At 39.0% G+C, this 25,249-nt stretch overlaps 2 protein-coding genes and 1 pseudogene across 2 annotated transcripts in view; 2 read left to right on the plus strand and 1 right to left on the minus strand.

The window, feature by feature from the left end:
- The window catches only part of Cow (Proteoglycan Cow), a 759,293-nt gene that overhangs the window by 88,510 nt on the left and 645,534 nt on the right, over positions 1-25,249 (plus strand). The gene's annotated exons all lie outside the window — the stretch shown is intronic.
- LOC138936523 (uncharacterized) lies at positions 651-18,551 on the minus strand (annotated as a pseudogene).
- Positions 9,723-12,006, plus strand: LOC138936423 (uncharacterized). The gene is made up of 2 exons (XM_070301845.1): positions 9,723-11,955; positions 11,999-12,006. Exons 1-2 carry the CDS (start codon positions 9,723-9,725, stop codon positions 12,004-12,006), a joined length of 2,241 nt encoding a protein of 746 aa, XP_070157946.1.

Raw genomic sequence — 25,249 nt, forward strand, 5'->3', positions numbered from 1 at the left:
AGTCTCCATATAGCAAGCGTTTTTTACATTAAACTTATTTAATGATTCTAATTTTCTATGTTAATATCTTTACTTTTTAGTACATCTTTATAGAAATTTAAATTGTAATTTACAAATTCCAGTTTTGTACAAAATTTTTATCAAACATTGTTTTTAAACATTGATAATATTATTAAGAGTGTATCCAAATATTTACTGCCAGTACTGAAAAATCTATAGTTTACGTTACTATAGATTTTCAGTATGCAGCCTATGATAGAAGGCCACAAAATATTTTTCAAAAAATAAGTTTAAAATATATTGTGAAATAATATATTATAAAGTAAGTAATAATAATAAATATTTTATATAATTGCATTTATTGCACGTAACCTTTAACTTGATTATATATAATGCATATTTTATTAAATATAACATATAACATTATATAATTCATCGTATTTGCGCATTGAAGAGGATTAAATTCTCCGTTCTAGTTTTTTATAATTCTGAAACAAGACAAACATTTTGTTATTAAAATATAAGGAATAAAATATATTGGGCTCTCAATAATTTCTTTGCAACTTATACAATAACTAATATAATAATTCACATAATAGCATAAAATACCTTAAACTATATATCTTTCATAAAATGAAAATTATTACATCTCATCGAATATTTTTATTAACTTTTAGAAGAAGTTGCTGTTCCATTGTGTCATCATTAAGATGACCTCTTTGTGGTGTAAGTACCAAACCTCCACAACTAAATAATCGTTCTACTGATGCACTACTTGGAAGTGGTGTGTTGTATTTAATAAAGGCTTTTTTAAGTTTTAAATAATTGTTTAAAATTTCAACATTACAGTTGTTCGATTTTAAAAATTCTTGCAATTCTTCTTCTTCAGAATGTTTTTTTGAAAATTAAAAAAATCATCATCAGGATCAACAGCTTGTTGATTAACATTTGGAGAATTTTCTCTAGATTGAATTCCAAATAAGTCTTGCAAATAACTTGTAGCAATTTTTTTTTTATCTCCGGTTAACCAATTTAATTTGAATTTCGGGTGCAAAGAAGTTGCTATTATTAATTCTTTCTTCTGGTGTAATGTATAAAATCTAAAATTAGTTACAGCATAAAATATAGATAATATTATTTTTTTTACTAAATATTTTATTATTACTATGTTTATTTTTATTTTGTTATTAGATTTAATGGATATGTATGTGTGTTATCTATTATAAATTTATTTATTGTTATTTATTTTATTAGAGTTTTTGAATTATCCCATACCTTTTATGTAATCCTTGCTGAATTGCAGTAAGCAGTGAATGGCATTCTGTAAGTCTTTCCATGTTCAATTTTTCTAATTTTTCTTCTAAAGTATTTAAAACTGGTAATAAGTACACCATGTACATTCCAATTTCACTTTGTAAAATATCCAGTGTGCGTGCCAGAGGTTCCATTATCTTAGTCAAATAAAAATATTAAAATATAAAATTTACATTTTGTATTAGATATTTATCCACATAAAAAATATATAAAGTAAATTTATATAAATAATAATGAATCAAAGGAAAAAATAATAATTAACTTTGTTAAATTGATATGTTATATTTTTTGTTTACCTGGCAATACTCTCCTAAGAATTTAATATCTTTATCAGTCAGTCTCTGCAAATTACAGTAATCAAGACATTGGTTTATAACTTCTGAATTATGTTTTAGAAACTTTACGAATTGAACTATGGAATCAAACGTAGAATTCCATCTATAAAATAAGAAATTATTGAATTAGGAAAGTAGGTTTATTATTTAAAAAATAACTTTTATATTTATAAGTGTAGATGCGACAAAAAATTTTCTTACCTTGTAATAACAGGAGTTTTCAAGTATTCATATATCAAGAGATATATGCCACATATCTCTTTTATTCTGTCAGCTACTTGCGTATACTGATTTTGTTTGTTCCATAGTTTCGTTAACTTAGCGAATATTGCTCTGTACTGTTTTTTTTATATAATACATCATTCTCTAAAGCCTTTTCTGAATCTTTTACAGCAATTAGATTTAATAAATGACTAACACATCTATGATGTGCAGGAAGAGTGATCACATCTACTGTATCCATCAAATTTTCTTCTTCATTCGTAATTAATAAATCATTTAAATTATGAAATTCTACATAGGATTCTTCAGCATCATCTTTTTCAAAAGTCCTAAAGAACTGTAAGATAAAAATAACATTAAGAGCACCCGTTATCGAATATGTGATTAGAACACCCGTTAGACCTAAGATCCGTTTGACTTCGAATTCGAGTTCGAGATATGTCGGGCTCGCAAGCGCTAATAGGATCATGCCACGAATATATCGATAGGTATCGAACTATGACGTATACGAAAGGGGGAGTATAAAACGGCGTAGCTCGGCGAACGCGAGAGAGAGATCTTTAAGAAATCTGCAGTTCACTTTCGACTTTATACAAAAGCTACTAGTAATTTCCTTTCGGTTCTGATTGTATTATATTTAACGGTGAATAAAGTATACCGATTATCTTACAACTAAATTCAGAAGTGGGATTCACTACATCCTCAAAGTGATCAAGAATGGATCCTCTCCAGTTCGATAAAATGTCGACGGAGAAGCTGAAAGCGGAAACACGCCGCTACAGTCTTCCGTCTACAGATGATCGAAATCAAATGGTCGAACAACTCTTGGCTCATTACGAGAGTAACAGTCCGGTAGTGGATCTACTTAGCCAAAGACAAGCCTCTCAAGCTCAGGAGGAACAAACTGGCGTCGCGATGAACGCGTTGGCGACCGCGATTACCACCCAGATGCAGCAAATGCAGCAGGCCATGCTACAACAGCATCTACAGCAGCAGGAGCTGCTCCGACAATTGCTACGACCCCTTACGAGGAACCAACAGCAGGATCGGGCGAATCAAGGATCGTCGTATCAATCGAGACAGCCGAGATCAGAGGCCCTCGAGTCTCCATCACCTTCAAGTCAGGGTCAATCTCAGCATTCAGCGATATCGGCGGCAACGTCTACACACGCAGTCTCGATGTTGGCATCACAAATTCCGGAGTTCAGAGGCCACGAAGACAAAAACGTGGATCTATGGGTTAAGCGTGTCGAACAGGTATCACGCATTCACGGGGCACATGAAGACATTACGTTCCTCGCATCGACGACAAGGTTAGTCAAAACGGCCCGACGCTGGTACGATCTGGGCTCGGGTTCAATGTTAGAATCCTGGACAGGCTTCCGGGAAGCCATTCTTAAAAGATTTACTAGAAAAATCTTATACCATCTGGCCATGCAAAAAATCGAGGCCCGTAGATGGAATTACGCCAGGGAATCTTTCTTGGAATACGCGATGGATAAATTAACGTTGATACATAACTTAGATTTATCAACGGACAGTACCATCCATCTTTTAATTAGTGGTATTGGTAGCAGATCGTTAAGGGAAATAGCAACTTCGCTTAAAAATGATTCAGTTGACCATTTCCTAGAATCGATGCAGCAAATAACATCGGCATCGAAGGACGTTGACAGAAAGCCGTTACAGACTCCAAAACCCTTCAAATCAAGGATGCAGCAATCAGTTGTGGATCCTGTGGCAAACAAGGGCACCTCCAAAAGGACTGTAGGCAGTCCTCCACTTTTTGCGCATATTGCAAAACACCGGGTCATCTGCGGACAAATTGCTTCAAGCTAAAAAGAAGGGAACAACCGACCACAGTCAACCCCAGTAGCAGCCGTAGAAACAGCGGAGGTCACCTCGGAAGACAAAGACTCGATCGCTTTAGTTTTGCCAGATAACGGTAGGAATCTCATAATAGATGAGGCACTTGCGAAAATAACAAGGTTAAATAACAACCATTGTTTTTTGCTCGCGCTTGTTGACACCGGTAGTCCGATTTCTTTTGTCAAGCGTGATATATACAAGACGTTTCTGGAACATTCCGCTAAATATTTGTCGGCTTCAGGTTTTTCTTATAAAGCATTAAATAATAAACCGATACAAGTTTCAGGTTTGACAAAAACCACAATAACATTAGAACAACTACCTTATTTGCAACTACAAATAACTCTATACATCCTCGAAGAAAATAGTATCGCCGCGGATTTAATTATAGGTCGAGATTTTCTCAATGATCAAAAAATAACCGCGACTTATAATCCAAGACCGGTAAATAACGACCAAGTTTCACAGAATTTTCCAATAGCTCTTCTACAGTTATTAGCATGTCAAGTAGAAAATACGCTTGAAGATACTCTAAATGATATTGTCATTGATTTTGTCTTATCCGCAAAAACTCAATTAAAAGAATTAATATTAGAAGTCGATCGTTTCATAATTCCCGAGGCAAAAGACGATTACGCAGTAAAGGTCGTTCTTAAAGACGATACAGTTTACGCATATACCCCTCGCCGTTTCGCTTGGGCCGAAAGAAAGCAAATTCGTGAAATAACAGACGACTTACTAACGCGCGGGATAATAAAGAAAAGTATTTCTCCGTATTGTGTCAGAGTAGTACCGGTTAAAAGAAAAAACGGAACTTTACGCTTGTGCGTCGATTTGCGACCACTAAATGCTAGAGTCTCGAAACAAAAATATCCGTTCCCACTAATCGAGGACTGTATAGCTCGGTTAGGAAATAAAACAGTATTCACATTACTGGATTTAAAAGATGGATTTCATCAAATCAAGGTCCATCCGGACCACACAAAGTATTTTGCATTCGCGACGCCAGACGGCCAGTTTGAATATAATCGTCTCCCATTTGGATATTGCGAGGCACCGGCCGAATTCCAGAAGCGTCTAATATATATACTTCAACCGCTAATAAGCGCCGAGAAGGTTATAGTGTATATTGATGATATTATGATCGCTACGGACACAGTAGCCTCAAACCTTGAAATTCTAAGAGAAGTATTGTACGAATTAAAGCGCTATAATCTAAAATTAAATCTCAACAAGTGTCAATTTCTAAAAAATAGAATTGAATATTTAGGGTATGTGTTATATGCGAATCAAATCACTATCAGCGCGCGTCATGTCGACGCTATTAAAAACTTTCCGCAACCTCGAAATGTACTTGAAGTTCAGCGATTTCTAGGATTGACGAATTACTTTCGTAAGTTTATTAAAGGGTATACCGCTAAAGCGAAACCGTTGTACGATCTATTGAAAAAATCAGTACAATTCAATTTTGACTCAGACTGCGTAAAATCGTTAGACGCGTTAAAATCGGAATTAATATCAAGCCCGACTTTAGCCATTTATAACCCGACGGCAGAAACGCAACTCCATACAGACGCGAGTTCTCAAGGGCTAGGCGCAATCCTCTTGCAGAAACAGAGTGATAATAAGTGGGCACCTATCACGTACTATAGTCAAGCAACGAACCAGGCAGAGAAAAATTATCACAGCTTCGAATTAGAAATGTTAGCAATAGTTCGTTCCATAGAGTTTCACATATACTTGTACGGCATAGAATTCACAGTAGTAACGGATTGCAATGCTTTGGTATATGCTATAAATAAAGCTAATCTCAACCCTAGAATCGCGCGCTGAACTTTAAGCTTACAAGAATATAAATTTAAAACGATACATAGAGCTGGACACCGAATGACACACGTCGACGCTCTTAGTCGCCAAATAGCATACGTAGATTCTTTGCCACTCGAAAGAGAGTTAGAATATAAGCAACTGCAAGATGTACAGTTGAAAAATATGGCACAACAATTAGAATACGCAGATAACGATAAATTCGAATTAATCGAGAGACTAATCTACAGAAAGGCGTCCGACCGTCCACGTTTTGTCGTACCAGACTCTATGATAAGTAACATCATAAGAATTTACCATGATGAAATGGCTCACTGTGGCTTCGAAAAAACGTACCAAGGAGTACACGCTTCTTATTGGTTCCCGTCGATGAGAAAAAGAATCTACGACCACATAGACAATTGTATTGTATGTCTTACCGCTAATTCTTCTCAACATACGCGAGAGGGAGAAATGCAAATTAATACACAATCGACTAATCCGTTCGAGATATTACATCGATCATTTTGGCCCACTGCAACAGACAGAAGATGGTCTAAAACATATTTTAGTCTTGGTAGACTCATTCACGAGATTCACATGGCTTTTTCCCACGAAATCGACAGGATCGAAAGAAGTGATCAATCACTTGAGACCTTTATTCAATGTTTTCGGTAATCCTTGAGAAATTGTATCCGATAGAGGAACTGCTTTCGCGTCGAATGAATTTGCTCACTTCTTGAGAACATTACAAATTAAGCACCGTCAACTGGCTGTTGCGGCCCCATGGGCTAATGGTCTCGTAGAAAGAGTGAATAGATTCCTCAAATCCTCGCTCAAAAAATTAGTAGAAACACCAACCGATTGGAGCACGCAATTAGCTAGAGCGCAATACGTTATAAACAACACTAGACATTCAGCGATCAAAAACTCTCCAAGTAAATTACTCCTAGGATACGATAACCAGAATAACACTGACAGAAATCTTACAGAATTAATTAAAAAATTAGCAAATATAGACAATAAGGCGGAGAGAGAATCGGATTATAAAAAAGCCGAGGAAGCAACTAATCTATTACGCGAATATAACAAACGATATTACGACAGCAAGCACGCGAAACCAAGCGAATATAAAGTCAACGAATATGTAATGATCAGAGATCTTCAAGTAAAACCTGGTCAAAACGCGAAATTGAAGCCTAATTATAAAGGGCCGTATATGATTACGAAAGTATTGGATAAAAATAGGTACGTCGTTCAAGAAATACCAGGCTTTAACATATCCTCCCGGCCGTATAATTCAATTCTCTCGCCAGACAAACTGAAACCATGGATAAAACCACTATAATAAACTAGGATAAGGATAACAAAAGACTGAAACCGTTCCGTACAAACACTTAATAAATAAGTCGATTAATATGACCAAAAAAAAAAAAAAAAAGATTTTATTATATTAAGTCACGCGAGACGAGTGACTCGTCAGGATGGTCGAGCTGTAAGATAAAAATAACATTAAGAGCACCCGTTATCGAATATGTGATTAGAACACCCGTTAGATCCGTTTGACTGAGAATTCGAGTTCGAGATATGTCGGGCTCGCAAGCGCTAATAGAGTCATGCCACGAGTATATCGATAGGTATCGAACTATGACGTATACGAAAGGGGGAGTATAAAACAGCGTAGCTCGGCGAACGCGAGAGAGAGATCTTTAAGAAATCTTTCGACTTTATACAAAAGCTACTAGTAATTTCCTTTCGGTTCTGATTGTATTATATTTAACGGTGAATAAAGTATACCGATTATCTTACAGAACAAACAATATTAATTTTTATTAGCATGTTAAAACAAAAATTTTTACTATAAATATATTAATATATATCAAATATTGCAAGAAAAAATGTTAAAAGATATATGTATATTGAGTAAAATTATTAGGTGTACAACTTTGCTTCCACCGTTTTTTTTTCCGAAATTCGAGGCTTTATTGTAAAAAACTAGTTATACATTTTGAAATTGCTTGTTGAGTCACTCCCAATGATCGTGCCAATTCTTTTTGACTTTGACTCGAGTCTTCATTAAGTAATGCCTCCAATTCTGCATCTTCGAAAACTTTCTCTCTTCCATCGCTATGCCGGTCTTCGACGTGAAAATCACCATTCTTGAAGCGTTGAAACCACTCACGACACGTTCTTTCACTAATAGCGGCTTCACCATAAGTATTTGAGAGCATTTGATGAGCCTCAGCCGCAGATTTCTTCATATTGAAGCAGAAAATTAAAACCTCCCGCAAATGACGAGAATTTGGCTCGTAAACTGACATTTTCAATCGAGAATAACTTTATGATGCAGACACAAATCGACTAATGTTTTTATGGGGTTATGTTGACAGATGCCCAAGTTTATTGCATGATGTCTATGATCTATTTATTTCGACCACTAAAGCCATCTATAGGAAAACGGCGGAAGCAAAGTTGTACACCTAATATATATAAATAAAATTGTAAAATATTACAGAAACGCTTTTACAAAGTTTGATGCACTGTCAGTCGTTGTACAGCAAACTTTATTTTGAATATGATATTCTAAGAAGATGGAATTGATAACTTTAGCTAAAATATCATAAGTGTGCCTGGCTTTTATTCGGCGAGAAGCCAATGCAGCTGATATTCTCTTCTTAAAGTTGTAGAATTAATCCAATGAACTGTTATTCCTAAGTAGCTCCTGCAACAACATTTAAATGCGTTAATTAATGAACAATTAAAAAGTAAAACTACGCATTTTTTAACGTATTATATAAATATAAAATTTTCATTAATTAAATATAATTAAATATGAAAAAAATTTTATATTATTAACCTTTTTATTTTACTCCATAGATCTGCTGTAGTTGATACTACTTCTACATCAGTTAATTTTTTTATAAGAGCCGTTTTCATTGCACAAAATGTTTCTTGAAGTTTTTCTTTTACGGTTTTTCTAGATATTATTCGAATAGATGATGGCAGTCCGCTTCTCACTAAGTCGATAAATGCTGGACTGTCTACAATCGAGAGGAGCTGAAGATCTTCGATAATAAATCGTAATATAGCTTTATTTAATGTGTTTTGAGTTACTGCAAACTTTTCAGAGCCCCATTTTTCCAATTTGTGCTGTTTGTTATAAGTATTAAACGTATCCTCATTTGATCGCTTTACAAGTTTACGTTTTGCGTTTTCTACATTTTCTAAATATTGTGGATGTTTTGCCTAAAAATTCATAATATATTATATATGTCGTAACCCGACCAATTACTTAATATATTAAAGAATAAAACAATAAAGTGACACAGAAAAGTGTAAGAAAGAGCTGAGTAAAGCAAAGCATTAAATTAGAAAAGAGATCAAGGAAAGATAATTAAGAAAGAGCAAAGTAATAAAAGGATATTAATAAAATAAAAGTAAGATACACGGTCAAGTTCTCGGAAGCTGAGTAAGCAGCTGACGAGACAGACTGACAAGCGGAGCACGAGACATGCTCCGGTCAGGGACACCACACTCCTCCCCAATCAACGACCTAATTAATTAAGAGATATAATAAGCGCGAGATGCACCTCGCGGGCGGAAGAAAAAGAGACGACTCGCGAGAGACGACTCGCAGACTACTCGCTCGCTCAATATTATCGAAGGACCGTACGTATCGCGCCCGACTATTATAATCGCGAATAAGTGAAAGTGTATTAAATCTTGCAAAATATACTAAATTATACCTAACGTCCGGGAGTGTCTTATTTCGAGCGTGGATCCTAATCCTTTGGGCGTACAAATCCCAAAAGACCTCTTCCTTAGCGGCTAGAGGCACAACATTAATTGGTGGCAGCGGTGGGATACGCCAGCTCTAACAAGATCAACACCGGCAAAGGCCCACGAAGCAGAAAATTCCGTGGAATCGACAGAACGAGAGACAGCGAGGATAACTCCGTCAGACAGTCGACACCTACAACCGAGGGAAAAGGAAGTCTAGCAGGAACTTCGAGACACCCGGTATATCGAGGCGACAACGAGAAGCGCAACCTGAGAAGGCGCACCGACCTATCTCAACGGCACGCGACGATCAACGCCCGACGGCCGACATCGAACGAGAGAATGCTGCTCATCGTATTATTGTAAGTCGAGAAATCAAAATTTGTAAACGCGTGAATGTCGGAAAACCGAAACGCACCACAGAAAAGCGTAGCGAATAAATCGTGGCTATTTAGCGAACCAGCGAATAGAGCCATTAGAAATAGCGCAGTAAGCCCTATAAGAGTAGCAGTAGAAGCACTCCGGGATATACGCGATAACGTACGAAGAAATCTAAGCGCATTAAATTCAAGCGAGAATTTGTCCGAACCAGAACTCGGAGCAAACGTTGTAATCGAACGCGAATTTCCATTTGGCGAATTAGATAACAGTTTAATAGCGAACAATATAGAACTAGATGTTGAGGTCGAATCATCAATAAGCGCGTCTAGTAGACTAACACACCGCCGCGAATTCTCACTAACGTCATACGATTCAAGTATCTTTGACCCCGACGAAATCTATCGCATTCGAGACATGTATAACTCAAACGCTTCCGCATCGCAACCCATCACATCAGAAGATATCGATGAGGGAATTAGGCGATTACAAGAAGAAGCAATCAGAAACGCGACACAATCAAACGCGCAAGCTCAGCACAAACCGCAGAAAAAAACGGACGAAGCAGCCGACGACTTTAGGGAAATATTGCGGGAAATGAGAGAGGAAATTAGACGAGAAATTAGAAGTATGCATGCCGAGATATACGATTTGAAAATTAGAGGACCGCAACCCCGACAAAACAACGGGCATAGAATTCCGCCGGGAGAAAGAACCGAGACCGTATACGAGTTCACACCCGAGGATGTACGACATCGAAGAGGACGCGGATTTTTACAATTAAAAGAGGCTCGTGGAATGATTCCGGAATTCGACGGATCACCTAATAAATTACAAGAATTTTTGAGCGCGACTACATATGCAGTAGAACACATCGACCCGTTAGATGAAGTAACGCTATTAGGAGCAGTATTATGCACGAAATTAAAAGGCAGAGCGATGCTAGATTTCCAAACGCGAAAAATTCGAGACTTCGCACAATTAAAAAATGAATTAGAGGTCTGCTATGCGAGTAAAAAGAGTACGACACATCTACAAATTGAATTCAATACGCTAAAACAGAAAAACGGAGAAAGCGCACGAACTTACGGACTTAGAGCAGACAAATTAGCCATGGAGCTATACGAATCAATGATGGAAGGACGACATCATACAGTAGATAATAAACGCGCAATAATGGAAATAATACAACAACAAGCCTTAGAGAATTTCCAGATAGGATTGCAGGACGAAATTAAAACAATTGTTCGATCGCGAGGATATGCTACGTTGCAAGAAGCAATAGCAGCGGCCAGCGCGGAAGAAAAGGTTAAAGGACCACCCGCGACCGGTACGCGAAGCAAAATAAATTTCACACCGACCTATAAACAAGAAAATAAAATAAACGTGCAATGTCAAAAATGCGGAAAAATTGGGCATTACGGCCGAGATTGTCGAACTACCCGATACGCAAATCGATTCTCATTGCCGAAACCCGATAGACAACCCCGCGTAAATACGGTAAATAAATATTGCCACTATTGCAAAAAATCCGGACATGATCGCGAAGAATGTTGGTTATTACACGGACGACCCAATAGAGATCAATCGAGCCGAATCAAACAATATAATTCGCGACCGGAAAATAAAAACCGCAAGAATAGCGAGCAAGGAAAAAAGAAATTTAACTCCGCGCAAAGTAGCGATGAGGAGGAAAGGAACGAAAGAAAGTCGCACCGATCTGCAATGGAATATCAAGTATCATACTTCAAAAATACGCCGCATATACAGACAGGATTGGACCTCGTCACATTACCAATGCGAGAAGCGAAACGCGAAAAAATAAACTTACTATTCGATACAGGAGCCGCAATCTCATTAATTAAAGTGAAACATTTAAAAGGCGAAACATTAATAGAAGAAGAAAAAATAACGCTCACCGGCGTAACGGGACATAAGATATGTACACTTGGAAAATTTAAGGCGACAATAACTCTGAGAGAGCGCCGAATTAAGCACACTATGTACGTTGTTAAGGATGATTTTCCGATAGAATATGACGGAATACTAGGAGTTGATTTCCTACGAAAGCATCAAGCCACTTGCAATTATAAAACAAAACAATTAAAGGTAGGACAGCATATCTTAAAGCTCTACCCCTATCTAAAAATGACGCTGAAACCACGTAGCGAAACTATAATACAGGTCGCTACTGACAAGAACACGATAGGCGTGATAAAGGCAGAAGAAACGATACCAGGAATATTCATAGGTAATTGTCTGGTAGAACCTACGAATTACCTATGTGCAGCCAGCATTATAAATACAACGGATAACACAATCGAAATGCTAATGCCGCAAGTAAATATAGAGGAAATCAAACGAGGCGAAACAGAAGAAATTAACGTAATACGAACGCTAAATAAAGAGGAAGTAATTCCGCGTAGTGAAAAGGTATTACGATTATTACGTACACAACATTTAAATAAAGAAGAAAAGAAAACAATAATGGAAATCTGCCAGGATTTTAGCGACGTGATGCATATCGAAGGAGAACCACTGACTTGCACAGATACCGTCGCGCATAAGATTGCAACACAAGCAGATAGCTTACCGGTCAACGTACGGCCTTATCGCCTGCCGGAGAAGCATAAAGAGGAAGTAAATCGACAAGTCCGAGAAATGTTAAGAAATAAAATAATCCGACCAAGCACGAGTCAGTGGAACGCACCGTTATTGGTAGTCCCTAAGAAAGCCGATGCGTCAGGAAAACCGAAATTACGAGTAGTCGTAGATTTCAGAAAATTAAATGATCTAACTATAGGAGATTCATTTCCCCTACCGAATATAACTGATATATTAGATCAGCTGGGAAACGCCAAGTACTTTACAACACTGGATTTAGCATCCGGATACCACCAAATTCCGATGGAAGAAGGCGACAAAGGCAAAACTGCTTTTTCCACACCTCACGGGCATTACGAATACAATAGAATGCCCTTTGGATTAAAAAATGCGCCAGCCACATTTCAAAGGCTAATGAATTCAATACTGATAGGCATACAAGGAATAAAATGCTTGGTATACTTAGATGACATTGTAATCTACGGAGCGAGCTTACAAGATCATAACAAGAGACTCATCGAAGTCCTACGAAGATTGCGAGAAAATAAGCTTAAGCTACAGCCTGATAAATGCGAATTCCTACGAAAAGAAGTGACATATCTAGGTCATATAATTACGGAAAACGGAATATCGCCGGATCCATCTAAACTGGAAGCTGTGAGAAATTTCCCGACGCCTAGAAAAGTAAAAGATATCCAAGCCTTTATAGGATTAGCCGGATATTATAGAAAATTTATTGAAAATTTCTCAAAGATTGCGAAACCACTAACGAAGCTAACGAAAAAGGAAAATAAATTCGAGTGGACTCAGGAACAACAACAAGCATTCGAAATGCTTAAAGAAAAATTAATGACGGCACCCTTATTAAAATATCCAGATTTTGAAAAGGAATTCATAGTAACAACCGATGCATCAGACTATGCAATCGGAGCGATATTATCGCAAGGAAAAATAGGCCAGGATCAACCAATAGCCTATGCCAGTCGAATACTAGCAAAAGCCGAACAAAACTACAATACGACCGAAAAGGAACTATTAGCAATAGTATGGGCCGTTAAACATTTTCGACCGTACTTATACGGGACAAAATTTACGATAGTCACAGACCATAAATCGCTCGTATGGTTATTTAATGTAACCGACCCTGGATCTCGATTAATTAGATGGAGGCTAAAATTAGAAGAATATGATTACGAGATCATACACAAGGCCGGGACAGCGAACAGAAACGCTGACGCACTAAGTCGACACGTGGCGGATATCAACAGCGTCGAGGAGGATGAGAGCCCCGACATGAAGATAACGCGAGAATACACGGAAGACGAGAAGCGACGCATCCTATACGAATATCACGATGCACCTGTGGGAAGGCATCAAGGAAAAGAACGCACGATTAATCGAATTCGCCTAATGCACAACTGGCGAGGATTGACAAAAGATGTCGAAGACTATATAACAAAATGCGAATTTTGTCAAAAAAACAAATTATCGCGAAAATTTAAGGCACCGCTAATAATAACGGACACTGCCGACAAACCTTTTGAAAAATGTGCTTTAGATATCGTAGGTCCACTAACGATTACTAATAATGAAAATAAATATATTTTAACGTTCCAAGATAATCTAACAAAATTTAGTAAAGCAATCCCGATACCGAACCAGGAAGCCGCGACAATCGCAAAAGAATTCGCGACAAAAATAATCTTTGAACACGGTATCCCAGAAAAAATATTAACGGATCAAGGAACAAATTTTTTAAGCGAAATATTTAAAAACACATGTAAATTGTTAAAAATCGAAAAGATTCAAACAACCGCGTATCATCCGGAAAGCAACGGAGCGCTAGAACGATCTCACCGAACGCTAGCCGAATACCTCCGACATTATATAAATGCCGATCAAACGGATTGGGACGAATGGATTCCCTACGCGATGTTTACGTATAATACAACACCGCACACGGCGACAGGGTTCACACCTTTCGAATTAATTTACGGGCACCGGGCAACATTACCGACGACATTGTCGCAACCGCCTAAGCCTACGTATACATACGATGATTACGCGCAAGAATTAAAAGAAAAATTACGCGCCACACAGCAAGTCGCAAAAGAGCATCTAAGAAATGAAAAAATAAAAACCAAAGAAAACTATGATAAAAAGACGAAAGAAATTAAACTTAAGGTAGGAGAAAAAGTCCTCTTGTACGACGAAACAGTTCGCCGAGGACGATCAAAGAAATTGGACTCCCTATGGACCGGACCCTACACAATAATCGAAAAGAATTCGGAAGTGAACTACACGATAAAAAGGGGAAGGAAAACCATACGCGTCCACATAAACCGACTGAAACCGTTCATCGAAAATTAAGGAAGATAAGATAAGAAAATAGGATAAGAAAAAGAAAAACGCATGAATAAAATAAAAATAGAGTAGATGATAAGGGAAACAAAAAAACAAAAAAAACAAAAAAACAAAAAAAAATTAAAGAAGTTCCTACCTTAATGTCCTCCACGACCACGTCCAGCACCGCGACCCAAATTCCACTCCCGCATAGCCTGAAGGAGGGCCTGACCACGACCCGCAGGACGAGACTCAAGGTTAAGGAAACGACCGCGACCCACAAATCGAGGCGCCGGATCCAGACGGAACGCGAGTCCGCGACCTCGATTGATATGGGGCGGCGGCGCGTCCACAGGCACTTCCGGTACAAACGCAACGTCACGATCGACCACCAAATCTGGAAGACCCAGCAAGTCGACCTCGCGAACAAGCGCGGGCGCCGAGAGTTGATCGCGAAAGGAGCGAGCAAAATGGTCGTGCTCCTCCGGATCCTGCCACGCGCGACGTTCGTTATCGTGCACCGAATCCTGCCTCAAAGCAAAACGAAGCTCACTCGAATTCGGAGCCATGAAAACATAATAAAACAGCGCGAGAGAAAATAAAACGGAAACGCTCAAGACAAGACGACGTCGAAAGACAGACTGAATAAAAGAATGAATAAATAGCATGGAGAGGGCTAGACAAAAGCAAAAGTAGCTGCATATGCATCCAGAGAAAAAAGGAAGTGTACCGCATGATTCTAAGAAATATTATAATATAATACAGAGTTTCTATTACAGGAGTCTGATTACATGGAGCACCTGCAAGGAAACCAAACCCGATACCCAAGGAGAAATAAAAGAATTTAAATATGAGCCGGGTATCTACTTCGAAAAAATGGGCAAGATAAGCCAAATCGAATCCACATGGAAAATGGTGATAAAACTAGACATCGCCGCAATGGACCATCGACATGAACAATTAAAAAACTATATGGCACAGACGAGAGCTCTATGCTACGATAAACCATTGCAAATAAAAATGAAAGAAACCTGTCACAACCTGCTACAGATAGCAGAAAAGGACAGAGAACAAGCAGAAAAACTGCTGAAACGTCTGAAAATCGCGTATCAAGCACCTAAGAAGACAAAACGAGGGTTAATCGACGGTCTAGGAACGATAGCCAAAACACTCTTCGGCACAATGGACGCAGACGACGAAAAAATTATAAAAGAGCAATTAAATCTCATGCAAAGAAATCAGCAAACGCTGCAACACGCGATGAAAAATCAGATTAAAATATTAAACGCAACAATTGCACATATGGATAATGTTGAGAAAATTCTGCAAGAAAATGAAGAACAATTTCTAAATATAACAGAGAAGATGCGACAAGCCTGGATACAAGCAGAAGTCGGATATGGACAACGAGAAGATCTCGACGAACACTTTATAATATTAAATGCCATAATAAAAGACCTAACAAACGATCTTACGGACATTATCGCGCATCTGACCAACGCGAAAGGAGGAGTAATTGACATAAGATTACTACCCATAGAAAGCATCATAGAGAACCTCAAGGAAACAGCATCACAAATACCGCAGGGAGCACATTTCCCATTTCAAATATCCGCAGAAAATTGGAGAACCATCGAAAAGTTCTTAACAATTAGCGCCTATTACGATAATACAAATATATTTACGATTATAAAGATTCCGCTAATCACATACCCCGAGTATGAAATAATAAAGGCAATCCCACTACCTACGCACAAATATAACAATACATTTATATTTATAGAGGTAAATCAACCACTAATAGCGATAGACGTAGATAGCCGAACATATTTTACGCCTGACGAAAACGATCTAAATAAATGCGTGCGAAACGATGACCAATACGTTTGCGAACAGAATTATCCCGTACATCATTTAGACGAAGGAGCGCTATGCGAAGTACAAGCATATGTACAATTAGAAACATACACAAACAATTGTAATATTCGACACATACACACGAATACAACAATATGGATAGCGCTGAGTAATGCGAACTCATGGTTATACTCTACACGAGCAAACCAACCGATAGAAATAACGTGCAAAAACGACGCAACGCGAAAAATAGAAATAAAAGGAAGCGGACAAGTCACATTAAAAGAAAAATGTAAACTAACAACACAAGACGTCATAATACGGACAAAAAAGCCCGCGATAATAACGATCGTACAGACAAAGCTACCAGACTACAATCTTACGATAACACACAACGAACGAAACGAAAAAATATTTGACAAAATTAGACCGATAAAATTGCGAAAAGTCATTAGAAACCCGACAGAATTAAGGGACCTAAGCGAAAGACTTGACGAAACAAACGAAGACTTAAATAACAATTATTTCCCTACTAACGGACACATTATATATCCCGTAGTTTCAAGTTGCACAGGAATAACAATAATAATAATAATTACCATAATAGCAATTATATACGCTAAGAAAAAATGTAAGACGGAAAAGAAAAAATTATCAGAAACTAACATAAATCCGATGTGCAAACCGAAAATAATTCAAGAGCACATCTACGGCACCGCAAGCGGATCGAATAGAACAGCTGAGATAGAAACCGACACCGCGATAACTAATACTGCGATGTTATATTAAAATAAAGTAAATATAAGAAACAATTGTAAAATGCGAAAAATGTATACCGAAAAAATATGTAGACGAAAATTCACGTATAGTTAATTTTCTTTTTCCAAAGGGGGAGGGATGTCGTAACCCGACCAATTACTTAATATATTAAAGAATAAAACAATAAAGTGACACAGAAAAGTGTAAGAAAGAGCTGAGTAAAGCAAAGCATTAAATTAGAAAAGAGATCAAGGAAAGATAATTAAAAAAGAGCAAAGTAATAAAAGGATATTAATAAAATAAAAGTAAGATACACGGTCAAGTTCTCGGAAGCTGAGTAAGCAGCTGACGAGACAGACTGACAAGCGGAGCACGAGACATGCTCCGGTCAGGGACACCACACTCCTCCCCAATCAACGACCTAATTAATTAAGAGATATAATAAGCGCGAGATGCACCTCGCGGGCGGAAGAAAAAGAGACGACTCGCGAGAGACGACTCGCAGACTACTCGCTCGCTCAATATTATCGAAGGACCGTACGTATCGCGCCCGACTATTATAATCGCGAATAAGTGAAAGTGTATTAAATCTTGCAAAATATACTAAATTATACCTAACGTCCGGGAGTGTCTTATTTCGAGCGTGGATCCTAATCCTTTGGGCGTACAAATCCCAAAAGACCTCTTCCTTAGCGGCTAGAGGCACAACATATATTAACACATTAACACTGTATATGTATAAATAAATAAAAAATTTTAAAAGTTAATATAAATACAAAATCTAAAAAAATTAACATACAAGAAAAACAATCTTGATATACGAGTATATACATTACATACATATAAAAAAATGCATAACAAATAAAAATATGTAAATACACAAATATATAATTTTATGCATTTTATGATAAAAAATAATGCAATAATATATACATATATGTGAAATAATATAATATAAATAAATATTAAATAATATAAATATTGAATATAATTAAATAATATAAATATTGAATATAATTAAAGAAATTAAGAAATACTACTTACATTTATATGCTTCTTTAAATTCGCCGATGAGCTTTTATTAGCATGTATGATTTTTCCGCCCACGCAGAATTTGTAAGAAAATGCAAAGTTGTTTTCATTACTAAAAGTAGGTTGAAAAGTAAACACTTCGGAGAATGCTGGCCATGGCATTTTTTTGTTTAACGACGTACTCGCTTTTTCACTTATTACTTCACCCGAGGACTTACTGTCCTTTTCATTGATCTCATTTGTTGTACTCATGTTTTCACATATTATTTCACAACTATTCTTCATGTTTATAACGCAAATTACAACCAAAAGAGTAAGACACAATGTATGCACAAAGAAATAGCGCGGTATGCAAGAAACAAATGACTGATAAGAAGTACATGATTTCGCGTGCTAATGTTCTCTTGTTTGAACCTGTTTGAACGCTACCAACAAGAACAATCACTGCCAACCTTCTTCTTCTTCTTCTTTCTTAAATGGCACCTACCCTCGATCGAGGGTCAATATGGCTAGTATTATCACTGCCAACCGTATGCAAAGCCAGGGCTTCCGTTCCGGCCTCGGTCAAGTGCGGACGTGTTCTTGGTGTCGAATTTAAGTAATAAGTGCTCGAGTTTGCCTAACAATTTAGCCTTACGCAGCGCTGCAGTAAAAAAGCTCTTTTCAGAGCTAGTCTCCTTTTTTGATCAAAGTATCTAACCATACTCGGATTAATCCAAGGAACAAGTGACACGTAATTTTAGGCTGGCTACGTTCCGGGCCTTTGTCCGGCGTGTGCCCGCCATATTGTATCATCCATTCCCGCGTGTGTCGTAGTGTGATATTCTTTTTCTATCTTTTGCTTCTGGCTTCTTGCACATTAAATTAGCTAGCACACCGGATACTCTAAATGCCACAATGCCGCCTCCGCGGGTTAGCAGTCGGCCGCGGTCACCCGTAAAAAATAAAAAAAAAGAGGTCCTTCCCTCAAACACTAGTGAAAACTCACCTGATCCCGAAACTCAAGAAGCGATTCTTAATCTAATCGCTAGCAATCTCAAACCACTAATACCACTAGCTAATGATTCTTCCAAGAGCGATATGGAAGTCGAATCAATCTCACAAGAAACTCCCCCGCTACCATCCAAACAGAAAGCTCAATCCGAAAAAATAATCGCCCCTCTTGATCCAGGAACCCCTAGTGATTCAAGTGCTTTAAACTCCACGTCTCTCAAGAGGCAAATCCAAAAATCTCAAGGAGAAGACGACTCAATCCCAAAAAAGCTCAATGCTTCCAGAATCATTCCAGACTCAGTCCTTAACAACAGATACACCAAATCCTGCCAAGGTCCATTTGAAATTGTTATTTCCCCCACAGGAGCAGCCAACACCTCCATTCACCCTCTCACAGTGGGCCGTCTCCTCAGCTCCACTCTTAAGAAAGACATTTTAGAAATCAAAAAACTAGGGTTCTCTAAGATATCTGCTCAATTCAAATCACGGGACGCAGCAAACAACCTCATCAATAACCCAATCCTCAACGCCAACAATCTAATCGCCTATATTCCTTCTTACAGGGTTTCGAGACAAGGAATAATAAGAAATGTTCCACTTGACCTCTCCGAAAGTACTATCAAGGAAGAAATTGACTGCTCGGTTGGGATTAACTCGGTGCGGAGGCTTAACAGAAAGGTTATAGATCCATCGACAAGATTGATAAACTATACTCCCTCCAAATCTATTGCAATCACCTTCGAAGGACAGGACATCCCACAGTCTCTTTATCTGTATATGGTCAGGTACGAAGTCTCTCTTCTAATCTCGAACCCCTCCCTCTGTTACTCCTGCTATCGCTATGGACATATCAAGTCCCAATGCAGAGGATAACCTCGTTGTCCCCTCTGTGGGGATAAATCCCACGGCAACACCTCCTCTTGGCCAAACAACAATCAACCCCCGTCATGTATCAATTGCAAAGGATCTCATAAAACCAATGACCGTTCCTGTCCTGAATGGATCAAACAAAAAAGCATACTTGAACTGGCTGCCCACAAAAATATCCCTATTATAGAAGCCAAAAAAATCATTCGCGGAAACAACACCAGAACGCCCAACTTCTTCAACTTCTCAAACTTTCCCGAGCTCAACAATTCTCCCACCCCAGACATGCTGCAATCCTCCTCCCCATACAACATATCCTCTTCTCCCGCCTCGTGCTCATACGCGCAGGTCGCTAGCAGCTCATTAAAGTCTCCGCATTATCATAATCTCCTCCACCCCGCCTCTTCTCCCAACAACTCAGCCCCCCATTCGCATTTACCTTCTCACTCTCCCTCTTCCTCCCCCCCCTCCTCAAAAAATACTCTGTCTTCTCTTCATCTCAACCAAATCAACCAGGGTCCTGGCCCCACAAGCAACAAAGTCTTTCTTCCTAATGCTCTTCTCATTTCTCCAGACGGTCGTCTCCCATCATACGCTAACGGGGTAGCCATCCACCCGCCTTCCTCCTCCGCCCTACCCCCTCTCCCAACCTTACCTCTCTACCCATTCCTCCTCTCTTTCTTCCTCTCCCGCCCCCCTCTTCTTCCCCCCTTCCCCAGAGCTTCAGTCTTTCCTCTCCCCATTTATTCCTCTCATAAAAACTCTTTTTGAAAAAATCTCTCCATTCCTAAAAGCTTTCGGGATATACAACGATCTAAAAAAAATTATCCAGGAGCTACTCTTCGCATGCTCTCCCACTCATACTCCCCCCACTTACCATGAATCTGCCTAATTCAGTCACCTCCTTAAACTCCTCCTCGCCCCTCAAAATCTTACAATGGAACTGCCACTCAATCTCTAATAAAATCGATTCCCTTCGATCCATCGCAGAGGATTTTGACATTATCGCTCTATCCAAAACTTGGCTCAAACCAGATTCCTATCTCTCTCTTCAAAATTACCACATCATCAGAAAAGACAGTCTGTCACACAACTCAGGAGGGCTCGCCCTAATTGTTAAAAAAAACATTCCCTTCAAAATCTTAAACGACTGCTTTTAAATTCCCAACAAACTAGAATCCCAATCCTTGATTCTTCCAATCGGAAATCAATGCTTCCAAATCACCTCAATTTACAGATTTCCCCAATCCCCCCTCCAAGCCTCGGAATGGAATGATTTGTTCATTTTTGCCAATACCCACCCTTTTTCCCTTCTAATCGGGGATTTTAACAGTCATCACACGGAATGGGGTTCTAACCGCATAGACAGCTCGGGAGCAGCTCTGCTGGCCTCAGCTACAGATCACTCCTTCATATGTCTCAATGACGGCTCCTCCACCTTCCTTACCCGTCCAAATCAAGCCAAGTCCGTCATCGACTTATCTTTTGCGTCTCCTTCTCTATACTGTTTATGCGAATCGAAAGTCCTCTCTGACCTCCACTTTAGCGATCATTTCCCTATTTCCATTTCAATAAACTGTAAAGTCAAAAGACGTACCTTCTTTTCTCACAAAATTAAGATGAAAAAGCCTGATCAAATCCAATTCACTTCTAATCTCATCCAAAACTTTCCCTCTCTATTAGGTGCTATCTCCACTCCTTCTACCGCTATAGAAGTATACGAAAAATTCACCGCACACATCCTAGAGCAAGTCCCCATTCATACCCGCTCCCAAAACTCCATCCCTCGCAATTCTCTTTCTCCTCCTCCTCTTCCCAAGCGTTCCTCTCTCCCCGCCCCGTGGTGGGACGACGAATGCGGATCAGCCTCATCCAATCGGAAGAAAGCTCTTAAACTATACAGACGCAATCCCTCTTTCTCCAATTACCTAAACATGAAAAAATCGGAGGCAATAGCCAAACGCACTCTACGATCAGCAAAGAGAAAAGGATGGAGAAACTTCTGTAGTACCCTAAACTTCCGCACCCCTCTTCAGCACCTATGGAAGATGATCAAAAGATTCAAATCCAGACATCTGAGCCTTCCTTCCTTTCCAAACTCTTCTAACTTCGAAATTCCTGAAGGTATAAAAACCTTAATTTCAACCCTCTGTCCCCCCTCCGCCCTTTGCAAACAATTCTCCTCCTCTGCCGACTTTCTTAATCCTGTATCCTGCAGGATGTTCGACAAACCTTTCACCCTCTCCGAACTTACCAGCCATATTAAAAACCTCAAAATAAAGTCCTCTCCAGGATCGGATCGAATCGATTATAGAATGATCTCTCTCTTGCCGAATCAATACCTCCCAATTCTGCTAGACATTCTAAACAACATATTTGAAGAGGGAATTTTCCCCGACTCTTGGCAAACTTTCTATTGTTTTTCTAATCCCCAAAAACTCCTCGGGTAAATTTCGACCAATTTCCCTTACTTTCTGTTTCCTAAAACTAACGGAAAAACTTATTCACTCTCGTCTTGAATGGTGGGTGGAAAAAAACAAAATTCTACCTTCAAGACAATTTGGCTTCAGAAAAAGAAAATCCTGCCACGATAATCTCGGTGTACTGCTTACTGACATCTATACAGGTTTTGCCCTCAACCTACAGCCTGCTTGTTCCTCGATATTGTCGGAGCCTTTGACAACGTTGTTCCTAACATCCTTATAGAAGATCTAATCGAACTCGGTCTCCCTTCCAAACTCTGCCAATTTATATATAACCTCATTCACATGAGGAAATTACAATTTGTTATCAATGGAGAAATTTCCAGCACCCTATTCTCCTATAGGGGAGTTCCCCAAGGCTCAATTTTAAGCCCGCTTCTCTTTAACATATACATCTCCAAAGCCCAATCAATCCTCAACAACAAATGCGAAATCCTACAATTCGCCGATGACATAGCTATTTTTGCCGGGTCCTCGAATATCGACCGATCTCTACAGATTCTAGAACAAGGAGCCAACAAACAACAGCTCACCTGAACTCTAAAGGTCTCGAGATCTCTCCCACTAAGTCAGCTCTAATGGTTTTCTCTAGACGAAGGAAAAGTCCCCTCTCCTACTCAATCAACCTTCGGGACTCGGTAATTACATCATCTCCATCCCACAGATTTTTGGGTATCTTGCTTGACCCAAAACTTCATGGCAACCTACATATGGATTTTCTAGCCAATAAATGTACCAAGCTTTTAAACATTCTCAAATCATTGCGTGGCGTCTGGTGGGGAGCCAACCCCGTGTTATTTCTCAACATCTACAAGATCTTGATCAGAGGCTCAATGGAATATAGCTTTCCATACATCCGATCCAACAACTTCTCCCACTTAGAAAAATTAGAGAAAATCCAAAGGCAGGCTATCCGCCTGTGTCTCGGACTAAGGCAATCAACTCCATCGAACGTTCTACTTGCAGAATCCGGCATTGACCCCCTTAGATTTAGACTCATTTATCTAGCCTCTAAATTTCTGCTTAAAAGTTTCGCCTCTAATGACAACTTGGTTATTGACAAGCTCTTTGACCTCCAAATCAGCCTCATAAACAACAACAAATTCGATATCTCTACCAACTTCATCCTATACAGAACATTCCTCAAAGTCAAACCCTACAAATCTAAAATCGCTTCTTTCGATCAACTACCCGTGTACAATCACGACCTAGAAACCTCCCTAATCACAGCAGACATTCACATCACTCCTCCGTCAATCGTTGAAGAAATCAAAAGGGCCCCCTTCCCGCAACTAATATTCATGGCCACCTTTAAGCATCTCATTCAAGAAAGGAAGTGTTTCTTCACAGACACTTCCAAAACGGACGCCCAGGACTACGTCGGCCTCGCCTTCTACTCTCACTCTTCACATACTAGTCGACAATATAGAATCGACGGATACGCCTCAATTTTCCCGGGAGACCCGTGCTCTACTCAAGTGTCTAGACTACATCCTTCAATACAAATTAATGAACTCCTCTATCTTCACCGACTCCCGAAGTCTCGTCGAAATCCTCCTTTCAGCGAAACCTCTGAAAGACCTCAACTACTTAATTCTCGAAATTAAAGAAAGACTTAGATCAGCCTATCTCTTAAACTACAATATCTCCATTATCTGGATCCCCAGCTACTCAGGTATTCTAGGTAACGAAACAGCTGACCTTCTCGCCAAAAGAGCTATCCGCACGGGTGAACTTGTCTCGGAACTCATACCTCATAGTGACTTCTACTCCTTGGCACGCACTCACTACATCTCTTCTACTAACCGCACTTTAATCGCTCAAGCCATTCTTAAAGGCAAGCAATATTTTAATCTATACCCTTCTTTCCTCCCTCGTCCCTGGTTTATAAAGTTTGGCCTCGAACGGGAAGAAATTGTCACGGCTTGTCGCATTAGAAGCAATCACTACAACCTTCAAGCCAGTCTATTTCGCTGTCATATCACACCTTCGCCAGCATGCGACTGTGGACACCCATCACAGGACATAGACCATATTCTATGGTTTTGTCCTCTCTACCAAAATCACAGGCCTAACCTGCTTGAAAAACTAAGGGAAAAAATCAAGAAGCCTCCTCCTCCTGACATCTTCAAGCTTCTCTCATCACCTTCTGCGGGAATCATCTCATGCCTAGCAACCTTCTTCAAGAAATGTAACCTTTACATCTGAAGCCATAATTTGATACAATTTCTACAGCATCACTGTCTCCATCATTATTCGTTTTGGCCGTGTGGGCCAGTGTGGTCAGGCCCGGAGCCATTCAACCAAAGAAGAAGAAGAAGTATGCAAAGCCAATCATCAGCTTTTCAACAGTCATCGATCATATAAAATCGAGACATTGACCGCACGTGCCGATAAACGCTTACGGCGTCTTATTATATGACGATGACTGCGGTCGGGAAGACGCTAGAGATTCTTCGAAGCATTGCTTTAACCAATCAGAATAAAGAAATTTTTACTCTTTTTGTCCTGATTGGTCAATCAAACACTTCGAAGCATTTGTAGCGTTTTCTCGACCGCAGTCATTGTCTTCCAACGCTTTTATATCGAAATAATTTTATCCAATCA

Source organism: Polyergus mexicanus, unplaced genomic scaffold (assembly GCF_030449975.1).
Source record: "Polyergus mexicanus isolate NDT 795.1 unplaced genomic scaffold, iyPolMexi1.0 SCAF_9, whole genome shotgun sequence".
Classification (NCBI taxonomy): Eukaryota; Metazoa; Arthropoda; class Insecta; order Hymenoptera; family Formicidae; genus Polyergus; species Polyergus mexicanus.